The sequence below is a fragment of the Olea europaea genome, chromosome 6, assembly GCF_002742605.1.
Source record: "Olea europaea var. sylvestris chromosome 6, O_europaea_v1, whole genome shotgun sequence".
NCBI lineage: Eukaryota > Viridiplantae > Streptophyta > Magnoliopsida > Lamiales > Oleaceae > Olea > Olea europaea.
Genome location: NC_036242.1, coordinates 6,261,571 through 6,286,477, shown reverse-complemented (window position 1 = coordinate 6,286,477; position 24,907 = coordinate 6,261,571). Strand labels below are relative to the sequence as shown.

At 34.5% G+C, this 24,907-nt stretch overlaps 1 protein-coding gene and 1 pseudogene across 1 annotated transcript; one reads left to right on the top strand and one right to left on the bottom strand.

Annotated features, from left to right (window-relative positions):
* The first annotated feature begins 19,951 nt into the window (after positions 1-19,951).
* Positions 19,952-21,761, top strand: LOC111395055 (annotated as a pseudogene).
* A 286-nt stretch (positions 21,762-22,047) lies between these two features.
* Positions 22,048-23,517, bottom strand: LOC111395646 (protein NDR1-like). The gene has a single exon (XM_023021735.1). The coding sequence runs from the start codon at positions 23,295-23,297 to the stop codon at positions 22,650-22,652; it is 648 nt and encodes a 215-aa protein (XP_022877503.1). The 5' UTR covers positions 23,298-23,517; the 3' UTR covers positions 22,048-22,649.
* Between the last annotated feature and the right edge of the window lie 1,390 nt (positions 23,518-24,907).

The following is a 24,907-nucleotide window of genomic DNA, read 5'->3' as shown; positions in this document are numbered from 1 at the left end:
CTTAATTGAAATAACAATATAAGTTAGGTGATAATTTTAAAATAAATTAAGTTAAATGACCAGTGTGAAACTAATATGTAAGTTGAGTGAGCTCTAATGAAATTGTTGGGTGTTTACTATTACTTTGCGTGGGACCTACTTGTTCAGTCATTATGACAAGTAGCATAACCCTTACTTTGAACACACAAATTTCATTCCATTTAAGTGAAAGAGATTCGGAAACTTTTGTAGGGGGGATTCCACTTATGTAAATTGTAAAGCTTGGAATAGAAAATGATGTATAACATCAATACAAATTATCCATGCATATAATTTATTTATTCTTTTCAGCTAGTTAGAGTTAGAAAATAAGTATGAAAATAGTAAATAACAGATTTTATTTAAGGGTGCATTTAATTCGTTTCTCTTTCAAATCGAACTAAACGGATCCAAGAATGAAGATATAAAATTATGGATCGGAACTATTGGTTCCAACTAAAAGACTTGTTAAAATTTCTTAGCTTTTCATAAATGAATAGGAAGGAGCGTTGTGAACATATCTAGAGAGTTTTTTGACGATTACACCCTATGAACATATCCAGAAAATTTGTGTTAGGTTACCTATGTGTTGAGTACTGTTTATAACACTCAAAACTAATTTTCATCACACGTTTCGAATGATTCATAAGTATCATCTATCTATTTATCCACTATTCATTTATATCAATTTATACTCTATTTGAATATAATTTTTAAATTGGTTGATAAATTTAGTCAAAAAAAAAAATCAAACATTAATATTAACAACACATGTATAATTACTGCTCTTCATTACTCGTACATTTTGTGGGTCTCAATACTATTATTATATATAAATTTGCCAAAAGTAGGCTAAAGTGATTGTAAAAGCTGTTGAGAAAAATGTAGGGAAATCTGAAAAAATTAATGAACTCCAAGGCACGAAAAAAACGTTATTTTTTAAGAGATGTTTCTCCCCTATCCAACAAAGTCACAATTGGGGTATGATAGAAAATCTCTCTTAGGATACAATGGAGGCGTTTGATTCAAATTGTGACTATTTGATCAAACCAAGAAGACACTCGAAAAGAACTGATTGATGCCAATAGAAAGAAAGAAGAATAATATTTTAATATATTTGCAAATGAGAATTCGCCCATAATTTATAGAAACTGAGGCAACTGTTTGAATCGGTGTATCCCTTGAAATCCTTGCGTACAGCTATTGGAAGTGATTATTAAAAAATGAACAGATGCACCTATTCAAAAAAACTTTTGAAAATAAAATTCTCTTTCGGGGGCGTTGCCCCCGAGCCCCTAAGGGGGCGCTGCCCCCTCAACCCCCGCGACCTAACCAAGCAAATCGAACCCCGTTGCGCAACGGCAAATCATTCGCAAAACAAAAAATTAAACACATGCAAAATGATAAAAAATATCTAACAAAAGCTTCCCAAACAATTTGGAATAGATAAGTAATAGTTATGGATCATACAAATTTTGTAGATTAAAAAAAGATATTTGACAATTATTAAAATGTTCATTTTTTATTAACATCCGTCCATGTTTCTTTGGTAAAAATAATAAGCACTTGTTTTAGCCCTACTATTTTAAATTCGGCCCTTGTTTGAGCCACATTATTTCCATGAACATGTATTTTTGAATAGTATATTGATGAAAAATGTGTGGTTAAAAAATAAAGAAAGATTTTGAATTTACGTGTAATATTATTTTATTGAAAAATGTGTTATTAAAATGATGTCAAATCACTATTAAAAAATGCATTTTTTGAAAAGAACGTGGATCAAAGAGGGCTTTAGTTTTTCAAAATTCATTTTTTAAGTACACATTCTCTTAATAAAATAATATTATTTACATAAAATCAAATTTTTTTCCACTTTTTAGATGAACATTCTCCTAAAAAATCACTTTTTAATAAATTTATTCACAGATAATGATGCTCAAATTGTGCTTAGTTGTTTTTTCTAATTCCAAATTTCTCATTCCCTTTCTCTTCGCTCTACTATACAACTCAATTCGGTAGGAGAGCTTAACTTTTCTCTTACGAATTACATGACGTGCATGTTGAGGTCAATGGATGGGTAGTTTGCAACATCCATCTCCATCCCCATCCCCATATACCGTTTCTGCCATGCTCTTAACCCACATATATGAAACGTAGAACTACAGGAATTGTGAGTGTGGTCACCATAAGACTCTCGATAACATCCTTTCAGTTGACCTCAATTTTTTATTTTTTATTTTTATTTTATAAAAAATTGACTTATAAAGAACATATGTAATTGATGAATCTAATATATTTTAATTTTGATTGAATTTGAAGGTTGGTTCAAGACGATATGCCGGTTTATATTGTCTTAAAGACAACACAAAAATTCGTGAGCCTTGATGATAAATTTCTATTTGATTTGTCCACAGTTCGTGCAAAGTTTGTGGTACAATTTATGCATGAAATGTTAACAACACATACAAGCCAAAATAAACATTTAGAACCAATCAAATGAATTCAAAGTAGATTAACCACTAACAGTCGGAGCAAAGAAAAATCAACAAGAAAAATATTTAGTCATAGGAAGGAAAGAAAAACCAATTTTTCGATTCGAACCGATCGATCCGATTGGGGAAATCATGAACCAGTACAAAAATCGATTCGATAGATACCTAAAAATCAAATATTAAAAAAGGGAATAAAAATCGACCAACTAGCTGGTCTAACCACAAAACCGATTGACCTGCAACCGATTTTAAGGATTTTGGCTTTTGCTTTTCTTATCAAGATTATAATAACAAATTTTTTTATGGGAAAAATTCATTTCTCAAGTGTATTGATTACACCAATGCAAAAATCCGGTAAAAAGTTTAAAATTCAAAATTCAGGTTTATATTTAGTTAATTAAAAAAATTTATTAATTAAAGATAATATTACACGATTAATGGTCACAGACTCATATTTGTGGGTCACAGATTTACTTACTGGTCACATATCGTCAAATTAATTGATCACATATTATTTCGAGGTCACAGATCAAAAATTTTGCAAGTCACAAATTATTTCGAAGTCACAAATTAAAAATTTTATAGTCACAGATTATCAAATTTTAAGGTCACGGACCAAATCTTTGAGATCACAAATTATTTTATAATCACATATTATTAAATTTTAAGGTCACAGACAAAATCATTGGTCACGTATAACAAACACTCTACTCCCGATCCCAATCCACCATCAATTCTTGATCACAGAGCAACCAAAATAATTGGTCACAAACACTATTACACCCTGCCCCCTCCACAACACCACCACGACCACCGCCAACAACAACCAAAACGACACCAAAACACAACGACCAACGGCACCACACCACACCACACCACCAACCACCACCAGCAAAATTTTTAATTTTTTTAGTGACATAAACCTAATTTTCGATCACAAATCAATGAAATAGCTGGTCACAGACGCCTAAATGGTTGGTCACTTATTCTAAACACCCTACCACCGATCAATTGCCGCTTGCAACACACCTCCGCAACACCACACCCTATCCCTATTCCATTCCAACACAATACTCACCGCACCCACACTCATCACCATCACATTCAACCACACCACCCATCTCACAACATCTATATCCAGCACCACCACACAGATCACATAAATCAGCTCACCACAACCTCTGCAGATCTACTACTCACCAAAACCCACCCACCTCGTCACCACCAGCAAATTTTTAATTTTTTTAGTGACATAAACCTAATTTTCGATCACAAATCAATGAAATAGCTGGTTACAGACGCCTAAATGGTTGGTCACATATTCTAAACACCCTACCACCGATCAATTGCCGCTTGCAACACCACACCCTATCCCTATCCCTATCCCATTCCAACACAATACTCACCGCACCCACACTCATCACCACCACATTCAACCACACCACCCGTCTCACAGCATCTATATCCAGCACCACCACACAGATCACATAAATCAGCTCACCACAACCTCTTCAGATCTACTACTCACCAAAACTCACCCATATATACTGCTTACCACAACAGATCGGAAAGAGAGAAAAAAAAACCCCAAATCCTCTCCCCACGACGGCACCAGTCGGCATCGAGGACTGCAGCATTTCGATGGCACCTTTCGTAGCAGTAGCGTCGGCACCGTTCGCAGCAGCATTGCGACACAGCGTTGACGAAAAATAACAACATCGGAAGGAGCGAACGCAGCCGACGATGAGATCGAAGAAACCCACTGGAGATCAAAGTGCGACGCGAAGGAGCCAGCGAGTGAGATTGCTTCAAAGGAGTAGAGAGAGAAAAGATAAACTGCCACCAATGAGTTGCTTCAGAGCGTTGCTGCCGTCGTGAATCGCCGCCATCTTCGGTGATGTATTGTGAATCTGTGATAGGGATAAGGAAGAATGCACTGAAAGACGGTAAAGAGAGAAGGAGAATGGAAAAAATTAGGGCTTGAATAACTGGGTGAAATATTTTAATTTAAATTATTATATCAAACCTGATTTGTACTAAAATAAAGCTTGAACCCGATTTTAGAATTTGTATCTTTAAACACATGTATTTCTGTAATTTTCACTTTTTTTATTAGGCTTAAACTTTAAGGCCCAAATGGTGTGCCTATTTTAATTCTGACAAGCCCTTTTTATAACATATTTTTCTAGTATTTTACCTCAAGGAAGCGGACGTGGGATTGAAAGACTATTGGTGCAATGGGTGGCCCCCCCCCCCCCCCATTTTCTCATTTATTTAGCATACAAAACAAACTAAAATGTCAAAAAAATATTTAATGTATTCAACAATTAATACTTTGTCTTTATTTTTGTCTTATTTTCTATTGACATTAGACGTGGACCGAATAAAACAAGTTTCGTGATTTTATCTCTACATAAAACTCCTTTGAAAAAATAACATACTTTGTCAAATTTTTTGATAGATTCATATATTAATTATTTTATATATTATTAGTGGTTCAACTCTGGTTCGACCCCAATTCAATCTTTCGACCATTGACCCTTTAATTTTTTCGAGTCCATAATCGGATCAATTTTCAAAACATCATAGAAAAACTCAAAGACATAGATAGACATTAAATAACCAGAAACTCGCGCGTGCCATTCAAACATAAGCTACAATAATTAAAGATGTCGAGAAAATACCAAATTTATATAATAAAATAAAAATAGTGTAAGTAGATTTACTTTTGAAGATTTAGCCCCCATTAGAGCCACATTCTCTAAAAATTTAATTTTCTATTAAACTCATTTTTAACATACATTCTTACAATAAAATAATTTTATACGTAAACCTAAAAATTTGCATGCTTTGTAATCACACGTTCTTTGAAAAATTATTATTATAAAATCATTTCTTCTAAAAAAATGGTCTCAAACAATTGAACAAACTCTTGATTTGCTCGGCCAAAGTGATGATAAATGTCGGACAATCAAATGGAAATGATTACAAAAGTAGTATTTCAGAGAGAATTATAAGAGAGAAGAAAAAATGGATAAAGAGAGACGAGGAGCTACGAAGAGGAACTGAGAGACAAACCAAAGAAATTATCCTCTTTATACTAGACTTTGGCGGAGATTTTTCCAGCTCCCTATAAACACAAGAAAATCTTCATATATCCACTTTTCATTTCTATGAACTTAACATTCATAACTACTACTCTTTATTTTCCACATATTGTGTGAGATTTAATAATTATAATTTCCAAATCATAATTTAAAAGGAGGCTAAATTGTTTGTAAACGCTTCCCAAACAATGTGCAATAGGTGAGTTACAATTATGGATCATAAGAATTATGTGTATAAAAAATGACTAAATTTTTTTTTTTATTCACTCCCGTCCCTGGTTTTTGATTAAAAATAATAAGCTCATGTTTGAACCTCACTTTTTAAAACTCATTTTTCCCCAAATTCATTTTAGGCACACTTTCTCTCAATAAAATAACTTTGCACATAAATTCAAAAACTTTCCAACTTTTTAAACATCCTCCAAAAAAAATTACTTCTTACAATATTTATTCTAAAAGAAAAAGGAGGGCTCAATTGTTTTTCCTAATTCCTAACTTCTCATTCTCTTTCTTCTCTCTGTTATCCGTCTCAATTTGATAGGAAAGCTTAACATTTTTCTCTTACGAATTTTTTGACGTGCGTGTTGAGGTTCATGGATATCGATACTTTGCAACATCCATCTCCATCCCCAAATATCGTTCATGTCGTGCTCTCAACCCACATTTATGAAATGTAGCACTAGAGGAATTGTAAGTGTGATCACAACAGGACTCTTGATTATGTCCTTTCATTTGATCTCAATTTTTCTTTTTCCTTTTTAACTAAAATTGGCCGATCAAAGTATATGTAACTGATGAATTCAATATATTTTAATTTTGTTGAATTTAGACGTCGCTTCAAGACAATATGTGGATTTATCAATGTTTTTAAAATTGGACCGGACATCGATCAAGAAAAGAGAAATGGTCAAGGGTCAAAACCAGAAGTAATAAATAAATATTTTTAAATATTTTAATTTATTTTGACAACAATAAATTTTGAACAGTAACCTATGTTTTTATTATATAATAATTTAAAAAAAAAAAGAAGAAGTCTTGGAAAAATAATACCAAAATTAAATAAAAATAAATAAACCCAAGTATTATAACAATAATATATTTATTTTAACGTTACTAATTCAAAGTAAATTTAATCTACGTTTGTTAATTAGATGCATTATAATATAATTTATTTTAAAACTTCAAAAATTAAAATAATTTGTTGTAGTTTTTATTCAAATAAATCCATTTGTTTGTTTTGCAATTGGAAGCCTTTGTTCCACATCGGTAATTGAATGCAAATGTGGAGAAAGACGTGTCTTTAGCTTGCCACCAACTCAAAAAAGTATGGACCTATGGTTGTAATCCATGAAAACCAACTTCTCCAATTTTGCCCTTCCTTTGTTTGCATACGAGTTATGCTACACTTACAAAGAGGGTTAACAAAGTTGAATGACAAAATCACATACGTACCAATCATTTCAAAAACAAATTTTTAAATCACTTGAAATCAATTGTATGAATTTTGCCAACACACTTTGTAATTCAACTTTTGTAACCCAATTTTGGACAAGTAGCTTTATTGTTTACATAAACCCCTCAGATTCTGAAAATTCTGATATCAACTATAGAAAAAGATATAGACATAAATATATGTTAAATACCCATAAACTCACACATAGCACTCCAACATAAAATCAACTAAGGGTGCCGAGAAAATACCAAATTTAAGTAATAAAATGGTAAATAGCTTTAAATATATTTGCTTTTGGAGAGTTGATTTGCTTGGCCAAACTGACTACGGATACCAAACAGTCAAACAGAATGATTATTAAAGTGGTATTTGAGAGAGAATTAGAAGAGAAATAGAAAGACAGAGAGAAAATAGATTGCCCTCTGTGTACTACGCTATGAGGGACATTTTTCCACTCGTAGAAACCTGAGAAAATCACCATATATCCATTATTCATTTTCATCAATTTATACTATGTTTACACACAATTTATAAATTAGTTCATAAATTTAGTCAAAAAATCAAATCTCAATTATAACTACAACTATTTAGGGTCATGCTACTTGTACTTGTTTGTTCAAAATTTACTCGGACCCACCTCCTCCTCTCACATGGGGTCGGACCCCACGTCATAACCCCCACATGGGACCCGACCTCATGTGGGAGGAGTGGTGGGATCGGGTTACCCCAAGTGTCAACAAACAAGTACAAATGACTTAATTCTAATATTTATTATCTACGTATTTGTGAGATCCAATACTATTACTATCAGTTATCAAAATCAGAAATAAAACCTAGTCGTCTAAGACAAAAGCCACGATCAATTAAAAATTTAAAACTATTATGCCTGTTTGAATTTTCTTTAATGTTCTCTTTCACTGTTTGCTTCGACTTTAATAGAAGAGTTTGTATGAATACTAAGTTATATTTAAACATAAAGTCAAAAAGAATTTTAAAGATCCAACGACATATAATGAGGATAAATATTGGCGGATGAATTTAAAGTGATATATTTTATTTTGATTTTATTCTTATCTGTGTAAGTAAATTTACATAAGGTTAAAGATGTATATAGAAAACACTACGATTTTGTTAGGTGCATTTAAATATATATAATTTTTTTACATAAAAAGTTTTAAGTAAAATTACATAAATAGGATTTTTTATTTTTTTACATAAAACAATCTATTGTTTCGTGCACAGTTTTTCAGACGGCGATGACTTTCGTGTTCCTCTATGGTGAATAATATTAACCATGATCATCTTACCATATTTATAATGATTATTTCCTTCCCATATTATTTTGTCCTAGTTTAGTTTATTTTCCTTCCTAGAGCAGATTCTACATGTATATATACTCCAGTGTATCAATTGCTCAATAAATGAAATAATTCATTCACATATTAATTTTATCATGGTATCAGAGCTCCTAGATTAAACAAAATTTATACCCTGCCATGGATGACTTTGCCCCTACTGCTGTGTCGGATGCCACCAAGTCCTTCACAGATGCCTCTTCACCCTATTTTCTACACTCGTTTGAACAGCCCAACCAATTTCTCGTAGATGCAGTCCTCAATGGGGATAACTACCCTGCTTGGCGTCGATCCATAACACGTGCCTTAAATGCCAAGAACAAGTTGGGTTTCGTTCTCGGTACCATTAAACGTCCAACCACCAATACAGCAGCTGCACTTCTCTGGGATCGATGTTGTGATATGGTAATGTCTTGGCTCTTGCATTCCATTGATCGATTTCTCACCGAAAGTCTCCTCTATTGTGCAACACCTAAAGGATCTATGGATCGAACTAGAAACAAGGTTTCAACAGAGTAACCGAACCAAAATCCTCATATTGAAATGTGAACTGGCCAACCTCAATCAAGAACAACATTCCATCACAACCCATTACAGAAAATTGAAAGAAATCTGGGATGAATTATCTTCACTCCAGTCCACAACGCCATGTACTTGTGGTGCAGCCAAAACTCTCTCTAAAGTTCATAATTCAAACCGCGTCTACCAGTTTATCATGGAGCTGAATGATAGCTACCAACAGCTTCGATCCCAAATCTTGGCCATGGATCCCCTCCCTTCAATTGGGCGTTGATATGCTATTCTCCACCAAGAAGAAGCCCAGCCTTGTCCAATTACCAGCCTCTCTATCGAAATTTTCAGCCCTAGTGGCCCGCTCATCGACTTTACAACAGGCCCCAAGTTCACGGCGTGTCTAGCTAGCTGGGACGCCACTGTGCGAAGCTTGTGGGAAACCAGGACATCATCATGCAAAGTGTTTTTGAGATCATTGGTTACCCGGAATGGTGGCCATCGAAGGGAAAGCGTAAAGGACAGCTAACCTCCACACCGGCAGTCCACCAAATTTCAGCTGGCTCTGGGTCTTCCATCAACTCACCTCTTGATCGTGAGCTGTCCGATTCTTGATCTCACCACCGAGCAGTATAGCCAATTAATGGAGCTCCTGAAACCTCCAAATCTCTCCTTTGTAGGTTCTCTCTCGCCCCCCTTTTTTGATTCCAAACCTTAGGTAATTGATAGTGGTGCAACATACCATATCACCACCTCCCATTTAAATATTCCCGATAATACCACTCAACCACGTTTTGTTTGTCTTCCCACAGGTTCTCATGCAACCGTGTCCAGTTCGGGTGATCTTAATTTATCACCCCATCTTATGCTTTCAAATGTTTTATCTGTTCCAAATTTTCAATTTAACTTGTAATCTGTCAGTCAACTAAAAAAGTTTCTAAATTGTGTTGTCTCGTTTTTTCCTACTTTTTGTACCTTTCAAGACCTAACCACGAAGAAGCTGATTGGAGTGGGTGATGAGCGCAATGGATTGTACTACTTCAAACATGCTCCATAGATTGTTGTCCAGTCTTCTAATAAAATCTCTTTTGACACATGGCATCAACATTTAGGTCATCCCTCCCCCATAATGTTCCCCATTTTATTTCCCGTTCTCAAATTAATAATCATTGATGCATGCATTCTGGAAAACATACTCGATTGCCTTTTCAATTAATTACAAATAAAAGTTCGATGCCTTTTGAACGTATTTTTTGTGACATTTGGGGCAGTTATCACATCGCTTCTCTATCAGGTGCACATTATTTTTTAACCATCGTTGATGAATATACTCGAGTCACTTGGTTGTATCTAATGCGTTTCAAATCTGAAACTTTAACTTGCCTTCGTAAATTTTTTGCCATGGTTCACACTCAATTCAATTCCAACATACGACATGTCTGCATTGATAATGGCCACGAATTCCTTGCTAATGCTACTCAAGAATTTTGTTTGCACAAGGGATGCTCCATGAATGCACCTGCATGGAGACACCTCAACAGAATGGGGTTGCTGAACGTAAGCATCGACATATTCTAAATGTGGCTCGATGTTTACGTTTTCAAGCTCATCTTTTCCTTTCCTTTTGGGGCGATTGTGTTCTCACTGCCACATATCTCATCAATCGTACCCCGTCCCCTTCCTTACATAATATTTCCCATTTTGAGCGCCTTTATCAGTCCACACCCCGTTATGATCACCTGCGTGTCTTTGGTTGTCTTTGCTATGCTCACACCATCTCTACCCATCGTGATAAGTTCCAACCTAACGTCGTCCATGTGTTTTTTTAGGATATCCCCCAACTCATGGTGCATACAAAGTTTATGACTTAGAGAGCTAGAAGATTATAATCTCTAGGGACATTACTTTTCTCGAGCATGTTTTTCCCTTCAAACTATTACCCCAACTACCTTGATCACCTCTTGTCCTACCTCTTCCTATCCCTGACCATCTCATTTCTTCACCATCAAGCCCCTCTTCTCGCGAAGCCCGTTCCCACTCCATCTCCTACCCGTCCCCGTCGTACTATACACCGCCCTGCTCACCTTACTGACTACGTGTGTCCTACTCTTCCATCGTCTTCTTATATTGCGCACTCCCCCACTCCAATCACAAGTTCAAGTACCGCTCATCCCCTCTCTCACTCTATTTCTTATCATAATTTTATGTTGATCATTTTGCCTTTTTATCTGCCCTATCCCAATCCCCTGATCCCACTCGATATTCTTAGGTTGCAAAGCATTCTTATTGGCGTAATGCAATGCAATCTGAGATTCGAGCACTTGAATCTAACAATACTTGGCGTCTCACTACCCTTCCCCTTGGCAAGATACCTATTGGTTGTAAGTGGGTGTTCAAGACCAAACTTCATTCTGATGATTCCATTGAAAGGTATAAAGCTCGGTTGGTGGCCAAAGGTTACACTTTGGTTGAAGGTCTTGATTACCATGACACTTTTGCCCCTATAGCCAAACTTGTGATTGTCCGTTGTGTTTTGGCCATTGCTTCAGCTTGTAATTGGGAGCTCCATCAACTTGATGTCAATAATGCATTTCTTCACGGTGATTTGGAGGAGGAGGTCTACATGACGCTCCTTCCTGGTTATGGTCATAAGGGGGAGACTCGTGTTTGTCATCTACTTAAATCTCTTTATGGTCTTAAGCAGGCTTCCCGCAATTGTTACTCGAAATTATCTTCTGCTTTATTGTCAAATGGCTTCACTCAATCTACTTCTGATCACTCACTTTTCACTAAAACTAACGGCTCTTCTTTCACTGTTGTTCTGGTTTATGTTGATGACATATTGGTTGCAGGAAATGATATCTTTGCCATCACTGCTCTCAAAACATCCCTTGATGACAGGTTCAAGATCAAGGATTTGGGCACCATGAAATACTTTCTCCATCTTGAAATCGCTCTGTCACCACTTGGTATCTTCATTAATCAGAGGAAGTACCCACTCGATATACTTGTTGATTCTGGTAATTTGGGTTCCCGGCCTGCCTCCTTTCCAATGGATCAAAATTTGAAGTTTACTCCCGACGATGGCACTCTTCTTTTTGGTCCCATCTCTTATTGAAGGTTGGTGGGTCGTCTTTTGTATCTCACTATTACTCGCCCGGACATCTCTTTCTCTGTTCACATGTTAAGCCAATTTATGCAATACCCTCGGGATTCACATCACCGCGCCGCTCTTCATGTTCTTCGTTATCTAAGAGGTTCTCCCGATCATGGACTCTTTTATTTTGCTCAATGTGATCCTCAGCTCACTGCATACTCCGATTCTGATTGGGTCAATTGCCCAACTACTCGTCGTTTCACAACTGGTTTCTTTGTCACTCTTGGTACTAGTCGCATTTCATGGCGCACAAAGAAACAAACTGTTGTCTCACGTTCCTCTGTCGAGGCTGAGTACCGTGCTATGGCGGTGGCCACTTGTGAACTTTTTTGGCTCAAATACCTTTTGCGTGATCTTCTTGTTGTCCAGCCACAATGCATATTACTCTATTGTGATAATGAAGCTGCTCTCCACATCACACGCAATCCTGTCTTCCATGAACGCACCAAATATATTGAAATCGATTGCCATTTTGTATGTGAGAAATATCTCTCTGGGCTCATCCTCCCTACACACATATCAACCAAGCTTCAACTGGCTGATGTCTTCACTAAAGCTCTTGGGAAAGATCTTTTCCACCATTTCACTCGCAAGTTGGGCATTACGGATCTTCATGCTCCAACTTGAGGGGGGAGTATTAACCATGATCATCTTACCATATTTATAATGATTATTTCCTTCCCATATTATTTTGTCCTAGTTTAGTTTATTTTCCTTCCTACAGCGTATTCTACATGTATATATACTCCAATGTATCAATTGCTCAATTAATGAAATAATCCATTCACATATTAATTTTATCAAATAATTTTCTTTTATTCACTGTAGTATTATATTTATATGTTAGAACTTTTTTTTCTCATTGAAAATATTATCAATTATTTGTCATGCATGTTGAATGTCGTGTCTATGTGAATTATTTTTGTCAATTTTTAATTTTAGTTTCTTTTGATTGATTTCAACGCTTTCAATAATTTAGTCCCCATTTGATGGTTATTATTTTGAAAAATGGAGTTTTGAATAGTAATTTTTGGTAGAATGTGTGATTGAAAAATATAAAAAAATTTGTATTTACGTGTCAAATATTTTATTGTGTAAATGTGTAATTAAAAATGAGTATGAGAATTAAAATATTTCATTTTAAAAAGAATCAAACGAGGCTTAATAGAGGTTGCCAAGTTTCTGTGAGAAAACGGAAAGGCAGAGCTCCGGCTTCTATGACGTGACATCCATTGAAAAGCTTTCGAGACTTCGTATCTTTCTAAGTGAACTTATCAGTTACTGGATTGGAATAATCTGCAATGCTATTAAAGGATCTATTCAAATTCAAGAAAATAGGTTGCCTGTCTTGTGTAGTGTCATTTGGTGATATCGCAGGTGCCGAGAAAATCCTTCCTTATTGTTGAACTTGATAAATGCAATGGATGAACTTTCGATGACGAAAATAGATACGACATTTACTGGGATTTAATAGCTTGTTTGAGTCACATTATTTTTCAAAAATGTATTTTGTAACAGTGATTTGATGAAAAATGTGTGATTGAAAGTAAGATGGAGAGAAATGTATTTTGAAAATAATATGAATCAAACAGGGGCTAATGTGGTGAAATTGTTGTGGTATATAATTTTAAATTGGTTTAGATTTTATGAAAACTAGTCCCTATCACGTGAGTTGCACGAATTTTGTATTTATCGTATTTTTATAAGTGTATGAATTTTATTTTATTTTTGAAAAGTTTTTGAAGCAATAACTAAAAATATTTTCATGATATAAGAAAATAATTGTAAATTATTTTTACAATTGTATAAAAGCATGTTATCTAGAAAAAATATACTTGTATATTTCATACTTGAATAAGAAATATATAAATTATTTTGCTTGTATTTCCTGATAGTGTTGATGTGATTGAATTGAACGTGAGATTATATTTCTAAATTTTGTATAATTCAATATTGTAAAATTGAAAAAAAAAACTCTCCGCACAGTGCGTAGAGAGTTGAACCAAGTGCGGAGTAAAAATAAAAAATAAAAAATAAAAAAAGGTGCGGAGAGAAAAAACCTCTCTACACAGTGCAGAGAGAGTTGAACCATGTGCGAAGTATTAAAAAAAAAATCTCTCTGCACAGTGCGGAGAGGTGACAAACCCACTCTCTGCACAGTACGGAGAGTAAAAAAAAATTTCGCACAGTGCGGAGAGAGTTAATCTCTTTGCACAGTGCGAAAAATTGGTTCGTACCATGGTAAAACTCTCCGTACAGTGCGGAGAGAGTTAAACCATGTGTGGAGAGTTGGCAAACTCTTCGCACAGTGCAGAATAAAAAAAAACTTTCCACACAGTACAGAAAGATGACAAACCAGCTCTTTGCACAGTATAGAGAGAAAAAACATTCCACACAGTGCGGAGAATTGTTTTCAAATTCCTTAATTACAAGTCAAATTTCAAGATTGTAAATTTTTCGTATATACAACGAAACACAAACGAAAAACATAGCTCAAAATCAATTATGTCTTTTTTAAGTTTCAGTCACAGCTCAATTTTTCGAGCATGCAAATCATATTTACCGTATTGAAAAGGAGCTTTCTCGTAATTCATACAATGAAACAATATGTGAGTTGTACAAATAAGGGGATATTGATAGTATCATGGCATTGCTTTCACAAACGGAGGCTCTAGGGTACCATCCAAATTCAATATTTTACACTTGCTTGATAACAACTCTTGGACATTAAAAGCGGATACAATTTTCAATGAGATTATATTTTCAGGTTGTAGGACAGGAATTAAAGTGTTCAATACATTACTCAAAAGTTGTTTGAGAAAAGACCTCTTGGAATTTGCAGATAAAGTCCCTAGAGTTTTTGTTTTTCTCTTCACACTCTGATACTTTGCCATCTCTCAACACTTTTCGAAGTCTTTTTTTTTGCTCATGTGCATTTTTTTTTGTCTTATGGAGTTTATATACTAAAATTATTATTATTTTTTTATGTTGTTGGCATGATGAGTGTGTGAAAAAATATTTGTCAATTACCATAAATAAAATTCTTCACAATACGAAAAAAATAAAAATGTATAATAAATCTTCTTATTACGCTAATAAAATTACAATAAATTTTTTTTTTTTTGCAAATAACATAAAAAAATCATTTTTAGTTTCAACAAAAAAAACACAATTAAAAATTAGCAATTTCGTAACCACTTTTTTTTTTTTAATTCTCAGAAATACAATTATAAAAAAGGAAACAATTTTGAATTACAACATTTAATACTTAAAAAATTTAATATTAAATAAATTTTATACATTTATAATAAATTATAAATCCATATATGTAGCTTATCGTATTTGCAGGCAACTTACCGTATATGCTACCTACCGTATTTGCAGCCTACCGTATTTGCACCTTATCGTATATGCTGTCTACCGTATTTGCAAATAATTTACCGTATTTTCACCTCACCGTATTTGCAGCTTACCATATAGGTTGCCTACCGTATTTGCAGCTTACTGTATTTTTATATACTGATTTTTGCACTTACAAATACCGAGAATGCTAAACACCGTACATTCACTTACCAAACCGAATTTCAAAAAAAATTTCAGATTTTTATTTTTTCAACATAAGTATAAAATAAATATTAAATATATATGAAGTACAAAATATAAATGCATATGAATATGGTGTTCAATTTTCAATTTTTCAATATTGAATTACACAAAATTTAGAAATATAATATTCATATTCAACTCAATAATATTAATACTATCAAAGAATACAAGTAAAATAATTTATATAATCTCGTATATTTCTTATTGAAGTATGAAATATACAAGTATATTTTTTCTAAATAACACAATACTGTTATGCAATTGTAAAAATAATTTAAAATTATTTTCTTATGTCATAGAAATATTTCTAGATATTGCTTCAAAAAAATTTCAAAAAACTAAAATTCATACACTAATAAAAATACGATAAATGTAAAATTCGTGCAACGCACGTGACAGTTAATATGATGAGAGTTTATTTTTTAACTTCGCACTGTATTGAGAGTTTACCAACTCTCTGCACTGTGCGAAATTTTTTTTACTCCGCACTATACGGAGAGTCAGCATAGAATGCCATATCTCTGTGCTGTGCGGAGAGTTTTACCATGGTGTTTGCCATTTCTCTTACTGTACAAAGAGTTTTTTTTTTTTTTAAAGCTCATGACAATTTATATTTACTAAAATTATTATTATTTTTTTAATGCTAGTGGCATGATGTGTGAAAAAACATTTTTTTGATATAATTATTTTTTTAATGCTAATGGGATGATGTGTGGAAGAACATTTGTTTGACATAAATAAAATAAAAAATGACATCATACATAGCAAAATTAGATTCATTTACTATTGCATGAATTGTAGACCGTCCTTCCCCTTTTTTATTAGAAGTTAGAAATGAATTTTTGAATAGTAGATTGATAGAGAATGTGTTGATGAAAAATAAGGAAAATCTTTTGATTTACGTGTAATATTATTTGGGTTAATTTCACAAACGGTCATTGAACTTACGCAAAAATTACAAAACGATCACTGAAATTTAAAACTTTCAGTAACGGTCACTTAAGTTTCGGGGTGCTTTCAAAAAAGGTCATAGAAGTTTAAAAACTTTCAAAAACGGTTACTAAAGTTTAAAAAATTTTGAGCTACTTTTGTGGCAACTTTTCAACCACTTTCGATCACCGATACCACCGGATTTTGATACCTTGGAAAGCTTACAATGTCCTCTCCAATTCCCACAAAAAATCTCCCTCAAATTCGAAAGGATTCGACCGGAATAAACCCGCAAAGCTGGCTACCTAAAAAGGCGAAATCTACCCAGATTTTCAGATTTTTTGGGGGACATTTGCGCCAATTTTTCGACAACTTTCGACAACCAAAACCGATGGATTTCGATACCGACGGAAAACCCACGATGTCCTCTTTAATTGCCATCCAACATCTCCTCAAAACTTCAAAGGATTCGATCGGAATAAACTCACAAATTCGGCATCCCAAAAAGGTAAAAATCTAGGCAGATTCGGGATGCTGATTTTGTGGATTTATTCCGATCAAATCTTTTGGAGTTTTGGGGAGATTTTGGATGGTACTTAAAGAGGAGGTTGTGGGCTTTCCAATGGTGCCAAAATACGCGGTTTTGGTGATCGGAAGTTGTCAAAAAATTGGTGCAAAAATCCTTAAAAAAATCTGAAAATCTTGACAGATTTCCCCTTTTCGGGTCGCCAAATTTGTGGATTTATTTCGGCCAAATCTTTTGGAGTTTGAGGGAGATTTTTTTGTGGGAATTGAAGAGGACATTGTAGGCTTTCCAGTGGTATGAAAGTCCGGTGGTATTGGTAGTCGGAAGTTGCTGGAAAGTTGCCTCAAAAGTAGCCAAAAAATTCTAAAAATATTCCCAAATTTTCGCCTTTTTGGTATGCCGATTTTGTGGGTTTATTCCAGTTGAATCCTTTGGAGTTTGGGGGAGATTTTGGATGTCAATTGAAGAGGACATTGTGGACTTTTCAACGGTATCAAAATTCGGTTGTCTTGGTGGTCGAAAGTCGCCGGAAAATCGCCTCAAAATTCACTCAAAAATCAAAAAACCTTGGCAGATTTTAAGATTTTTTTGGGTGACTTTTGCGGTGATTTTCCGGTCAAATCCCTTGGAGTTACGAGGAGATTTTGGATGGTAATTGAAGAGGACGTTGTGGGCTTTGCAACGGTATCAAAATTCGACGGTATCGATTGTTGGAAGTAGCCGAAAAGTTGTCGCAAAAGCAGCCCAAAAAATTGAAAAAATGTGTTTAAATTTCAGTGACCATTTTTGAAAGCGTTCCAAAACTGAAGTGACCGTTTTGTAATTTTTCCGTAAGTTTAGTGACCATTTGTGAAATTAACCCAATATTATTTTAATGAAAAATGTGTGATTAAAAAAAGAGAGAAAAATATATTTTGATAAAAATGTTAATCAAACGGGGTCAACGTATCTATTGAAAACATAGTTCAATTGATGTGAATTTAAAATGTAGTGGAACAAAAACAAATTCTGGTAGCAATATAATCATATGTTTATTAATAGTGGATTGATATATAAGAATGGTGGATAAAAAATAAAAAGGATAAATCTATTTGTATATAATTTTATGTACATAAGGGTGTCCATACAATGTGAGTGGCCCCACCCTTATGTATATAACACCGAGCACATCCCAAATAAAAAATAGTTGCTCGGTTATTTTATTGAAAAGACATTTTAATGAAAATAAATTCAAGAAAAAAAATGAAATTTAAATAATTTTTGGGAAAAAAAAACTATTTGTAAATTTTATTTGACACCGGGTTTGACATTATGCCACGTGCAATGGCATGATTAAACAGTTTTAAAAAACTACATGCTTTATTAAAAAAAATGAAAAAAAAAATGAAAAGGAGCCTAGTTCATTATCATGCTTTAAATCCCTAAATTTTCAATGTTCTCACTGGAACTCGTCCTTAATTCACTTGGAATTTTGACTAGTGGCTGTGACTCATAGTTTTCCAAACACAACGGCCGGAAAATTGGATTCCTTTTTCTACGGATCATCACCATTGACATGGTATCTCTATTTCTTATATCCTATCTGTTTAGTTGCTCCTTAATCAACATTTATGAACTGTAGCACTAGAGGAATTGTAAGCGTGATCACCGTAAGACTCTTGATTACATCCTTTAAGTTGATTTGAGAGATAATTTTACTAAAATTTCTTATCAAAGGGAGTTAATGTACCGGATAAATTCAATGTATTTTCCTTTTTGATTGAATTTGTTTTTTCTTCTGGACAATATGCGGATTTATAGTCTTTAGAAACCCACAATCAGTCTTCTTGGAGCTGTGAAGATTCTGCAGATCCACTGACTTCAACCTGGATTCTCATGTTGAGTGCTGTAACTCTTGATAACGAAATACTTTACATTATTAAGCTAGCTGATTGTAAAATCTTTTTGTTTTTGCATCTCGAATCTGGCTGGAAATGCTTGAAGAGCTTGAATTCGCTTCTCTATTTGAAGTATATCATCCGTTGTATTTTAGTTGAAAGCCTTTTCAGATTTAAGTATATGTATTTCTATGAGTGGTTCTTCTTTGCTAGTTTATATAGCTCTCGTTTGCCTCCATTAAATTACATTTCATTTTTCTCTCTCATATTTTCAATCTCACAATCTTCCATAAAATAATATTACATATAAACCGCAAAATTTTCATTTTTTTCAACCACTCATTTTTCAAAAGAATACTATTCCACCCATGTTCATTTCAAAAAATGGGTGCCAAATGTGGTTATAATTTAATAATGTCATGTAAATACTAAGAGGAGCTTTCTGAATATTTCGTTCTCGTTAGGTAAGGTTATCTTCTATTGACCTCGAATTTTGTACCACCAACGTGATCAATAGATCTCAAGGTCTCCACACAAGACTCTTTTGCACACCGAAATCACGATATGTAGGATGAATTACCGACAGTTCATTATAGAGCTTTCCAACACAGAAAACACTTCTTGTTTTCAGGGAAGTTGATAAAATGGAGAGAGAAAACACAAAGAACAGTTGTAATCATCATATAAAGCAAAACAAGTAATCATAACAAATAGGCGGCTAAATATAGGAAAACATTGGATCCTTTTCACGGCTATAAAACAACCACCTGACTAATAATGGCCTGCAAACTAAGCCAGGGAAATTGATAAATTTCTATATAAAAAGTAACATAAAACTAAAATACTTGTACTTGAAAATAGTTGAAGAAATTTTCTCTTTGAAAGTTAGTTGATCCCTCCCTCTTCAGGGGGCATAGGAAATGGGGAAGAAAAACGGGATTTTTTGTTATGCAGATAGAGTCGACAAGTTTTTGATGTTCTTTGGGACATTAGGCAGCATTGGAGATGGATTGCAAATTCCTCTTATGATGTTTGTACTCAGTGCTGTCATCAATGAGTACGGAAACTTTAACAGTTCAGTCTCTATACATACTGTCGACAAGGTATAAGAATGAACTATTGGGTGTGGCTGATTTTGAAAAGCCAAAAGCAGCTTCTGAGATAAAAAGCTGCTTTAAGACCTGATGAGATAATTTTCAGAAATTTCTATCTGGTTAGAAGAACTCTTAGAAGAAGTTAACCAAAAGTGGCTTCTCTAGTAAGCTCTCCTACAAAAAATAGAAGCAGAAGCTCTTCTACTCTTTGGAGGTTGCTTGTCACTGTTAACTCAAGCATTTTTCGGAGCTGTCTTTCCCTACACACTAGGACTCGTGTTAACATGGCGGCTAGTCCTTGTGATGATGTCGGCTCAGCCCTTACTCATTGGAAGTTTTTATTCAAGGAGTATTCTGATGAAGAGTATGTCTTCAAATTGTTGAAATTGCACAAAAGGAAGGAAGCCAACTAGCAAGTGAAGCAGTCATTAACCATCAAACTATAACTGCATTTTCATCTTAGAAAAGTATAGTGGGGCTCTTTAGAGCCACACTGGAAAGCCCAAGAAAGGAGAGTATTAGACAATCCTGGTTTGCAGGAGTTTGGCTATTTAGCTCACAGTTTCTTGCAGCAGCTTTTACAGCATTAGCTTAAGGGTACGGAGGGAAGTTATTATCATTAATATCTCCGGAGCGACTTTTCCAAGACTTTCTAGCACTTCTAATCACTGCATATACCAATGCAGAAGCAGGAAGCATGACAAAAGATTTGTCAAGAGGAAGTAATGCTGTTCATTCAGTTTTTGCAATACTTGACAGCAAGAGTGAGATTGATCCAGAGAACTCATGGCAAATTCATGCAATGAAGAATGATGTCAGGGGCCATGTGGAGCTAAGAAATGTGTTCTTTGCTCATCCATCAAGAGCTGACCAGTTGATACTAAAGGGCCTCAACCTCAAAATTAGATCAAGAACCAATGTTGACTTAGTCGGCCAAAGTGTTCGGGGAAATCGACAATTATTGGACTCATTAAAAGATTTTACGATCCAGTTAAGGGATAATGTTTATTGATGATAAGAGGAGATAATGTTTATTGATGATAAGAGGAGTTCAGCTATCTCAAGGTCAGAAGGAAAGAGTAGCTTTGGGTCGTGCAATATTGAGGGACCCTACAATTCTACTGCTCGATGAAGCAACCAGTGCTCTAGATAGTGTATCAGAAAGTGTGGTTCAAGAAGCACTAGAGAAGATGATGGGTGGTTGAACGTGTGTTGTTGGGGCACATCAATTGTCTACAATACAGAAATCTAATTCCGTTCCTGTGATCAAGGACGGAAAAGTTGTCGAACAAGATTCACATTCTGATCTACTCTCAGTGGGAAATGGTGGCGCCTATTATTTGCTTGTTAAACTACAAGGTGGGAACTCTCCTTACCCGTAAAATGAAGCAGCTGGATCAAAACTAGTTGATTTCTCAGATACGTGTATCCTGTACTTAATGTCATCTGAATTCTTGTAATGTAGAGGAAATCAGTACTCTTTACACTAGCAATTCTAGTGTGCAGATTTTCTTAAGCTGGCTTGCTATGTATATCGCCCTTCAAGCATGTAAGATGTCATCTATTTACTGTAGAACAATCTACTGTCGGATTCTCAAACTTGAAATCAAATTTGGATACTAAAATTTCATCCGTATCAAGATATACTTATGAAATCCATTATATAAACAGTATTAAACTAAGCAAAAACTACCCCAATTTTTATCATGAGAATGCGCTTATTATTCCATTTTCCCATTCTTCTACAATCCAAATTGATAGCTCATCTTTTTCTTGGATATAGGCAGAAAGGTAACCTCCACACAAAAGGATTACTATATATGGGCATTCATTTCGAAAGTGTACGCTTCTAGAAAACACAGAACTATTATACTACATGTCAAGCCAACTGTAAAGCAAAAATGTATATGCCCTTCCATAACTAAATTAAAATAGTAAAATTCATGAAACTGAAGTAGCAGTACCAATACCAGAAAAAGAATTTGTAGACTCACAATAAAGCAATTAGGACAGCATAAAATAAGCAGCAGATTAGTGTAGCAGCAGTTAATACAACCATAGCCATTCGCAACAATCAAGCATGTCGAAAAGGCTGTTTCCCTGTGGAAGATGGTAATGAATTGAAATGGGAAAGGAAGGAGTATGGCTTGAATTGAAAGGAATTCATGAGGAATATGTGAACTTCTTTTTACAATACTACAACCATTTCATAAATTGTCTAACCTTCGATTAAAGTTAGAGTAAGAAATACAGAGACACAATAGAACAACAACCAAGTTTGAGGGAGACGAAATTGATGCGACAAGAACAAAAGAAGCAGAGATGAGTGGTTACATAATAAGTTCAAGTACTCAATGGAACCTGGAAATTGTTAAAGATGGGGTTGTGGATATCTGAAAATTCACTGGTTGGATAAATTGTTACAGATGGATATGCAATTATATCTAACAAAGACACAACTATTTCAAAGAACCTCAAATCATAGAAGATTCTAGCCATGAATTAACCAAACAAAATATAAGATTTATAGCAAAAAGATTAAGAAGAAAGTGAAAATAACCACCCCAAATTCCAGTCTCAGCCTATGGCTCCTCTCATGGGGTGCGTTGGACTTGAGTTTAATACCCTTCTTATTCTTTTTCTTACCGGAGTCGTCCACCGGTATTTCCCCCTTCACAATCAGATTGTGTTTCTTTGTATAAAAAAACAAGATCTTGAACTTCACTCTAGTAGCCAATCCCGCTCTAAAAGACACCGGGGACCCATTTGAAACAGCCTCAAAAGCTGCCACCCACGGCACTCCGTTAGCCTCCACCAGCGCTTTCCGGCTGGTGTGCTTACCTTGACCCTGGTAGAACCCTGGCACTGTGTAGGTGGCTATGGGAAAGCTATAATTTTGATCATAAAAAAAGGTGAAATTTATGGGATCATAGTGTACGCCTTTGTCTTTCATCCCATTATCAAGCTTGATTTCAAAGAAAATGGTGTGGTTGTTCCTGGCGGCGGTGGAATTGTCGGTTTTGTTGAGTGCAGGGACCAAAAATTGCTGTACGGAGCAAGTGGGCTTTGAGGTACGTAGACTCAGCCACATGAAGAGAGCTGTTAAGCCTGAAGTGAATATGAAGCTGCAGCAACACTTACCACATCCTCCGGCGTCGCTGCTCTCCGCCATTCTGGAAAATCTACTCGCGGTGGAGCGATATATGTGGTGGAAGTAAACAAGATCTAGCGCAGAAATTTCAAGGGAAATAGGAATGGAATCTCTTGGAGTGATGGCTTTGCAACGGCATGATCGAGTTGACTAAAAGTCTTGTTCTATATTTCAATTCAATTTTTTAATGTGGACAAATGAATTCCGTGTTTTACGTGGATCCATTACGTGTAAGATCTATAAAGGTGTAAAGCGCGACAAAGAATTGAGGTTAAACTACAAACCTTACAAGATTAGTGTGTATAGCACAATAATAATTTTTTCTATTTTTAATATCAGTTTAAGTTCAACAGGTATTAAAATTAAAATTTTAATCTAAATTCATATTTGGAGCTCGTTCTTTATCATTTTTAGAATATTTCAACCCATTACAGTCCATTGGGGCCTACCATTCAGCCTTTCATTGAGTACAAGTACATTATTTTCTAGCCATTTTCTAATTTTAACCGCCCTTTTTTATTAAAGCATTGACTGGGTCGTTGGTCGACTGGAAGTTAAAAAGAGAAAAATAAAATAACCTTTCCATGCATCATGTCGTCACTTCTTTGGGGGCTAAATCAAAGATAATGCCCCAGCTTGAGCTCCATGATTTCTCATTATATTAAGTTAAATTTTTTTTCTCTTATTTTTAATTACACAATCTTAAATAAAATAATATTACACATAAATCAAAAAAATTTCAACCACTCATTTTTCAAAAAAAAAAAACTATTCATCTCATTATAATGCCAAATAATGGGGCTCAAACACACCCAATAATTAATTTGAACCACACATTTTAAAAATTTCACAATTTTTTAACTATACATTTCATCAACTTTTATCAAATTATATTAAAAATTCGTTGTATTATAAGTCAAAAAATAAATAAAATCACAAATACCTTCAAAATTTATAGGAAGTTATCACAAAATAAGTTTCAGTAAATTATTATTGTTATTAAAAGTTTAAACAATGGTTGATCATTTCGTTGAAACCATGCGAAGACTTGGACAGACATTTTTTTTTTTTTACAGAATATAGATGTCAGTATATAATTAACAGTTAAGTAAAAATCACCTTACGAGTGTTGCGTTGTGATAAGTGTGTTTTTGCACACTTATTTAGATCACAAACATGACTTAATTACAAGCAAAATGTTTAAATTGTGACTTAATCTCGTTGAATTCATGCAATGTAGGTGTTTCTATGGAAATAATAGAATTCAGGAGAAAAGAGCCGAAAAAGAAATAAAATGGAGCAAAGTGATAGCTCAGGGACCAAAGTGAAATTATCCAAAAGATGGTCCGAAGGACAAATCAAGGAAGTGAATGAGCTAAGTACCAACTTGGTGATATTATGAGATGATGGAAATAGAAGAAACAAGCAAAAGGATCAAAATGAATCAAACGGAAAGTTCGGGGACCAAGTTGCAAATAATCCATAGGTGAGACGGGAAATGGAATGAAGATTCAAGAGTGTTAGAGGTCAATCAGATGAGGAAAGGAGTCAAAGAGGTGAAATATGATAGGAGTATTATCAAGTATCAACTTTCAGGCGAAAAAGTTACGCTCGTGATTTTTAGCCTCTAC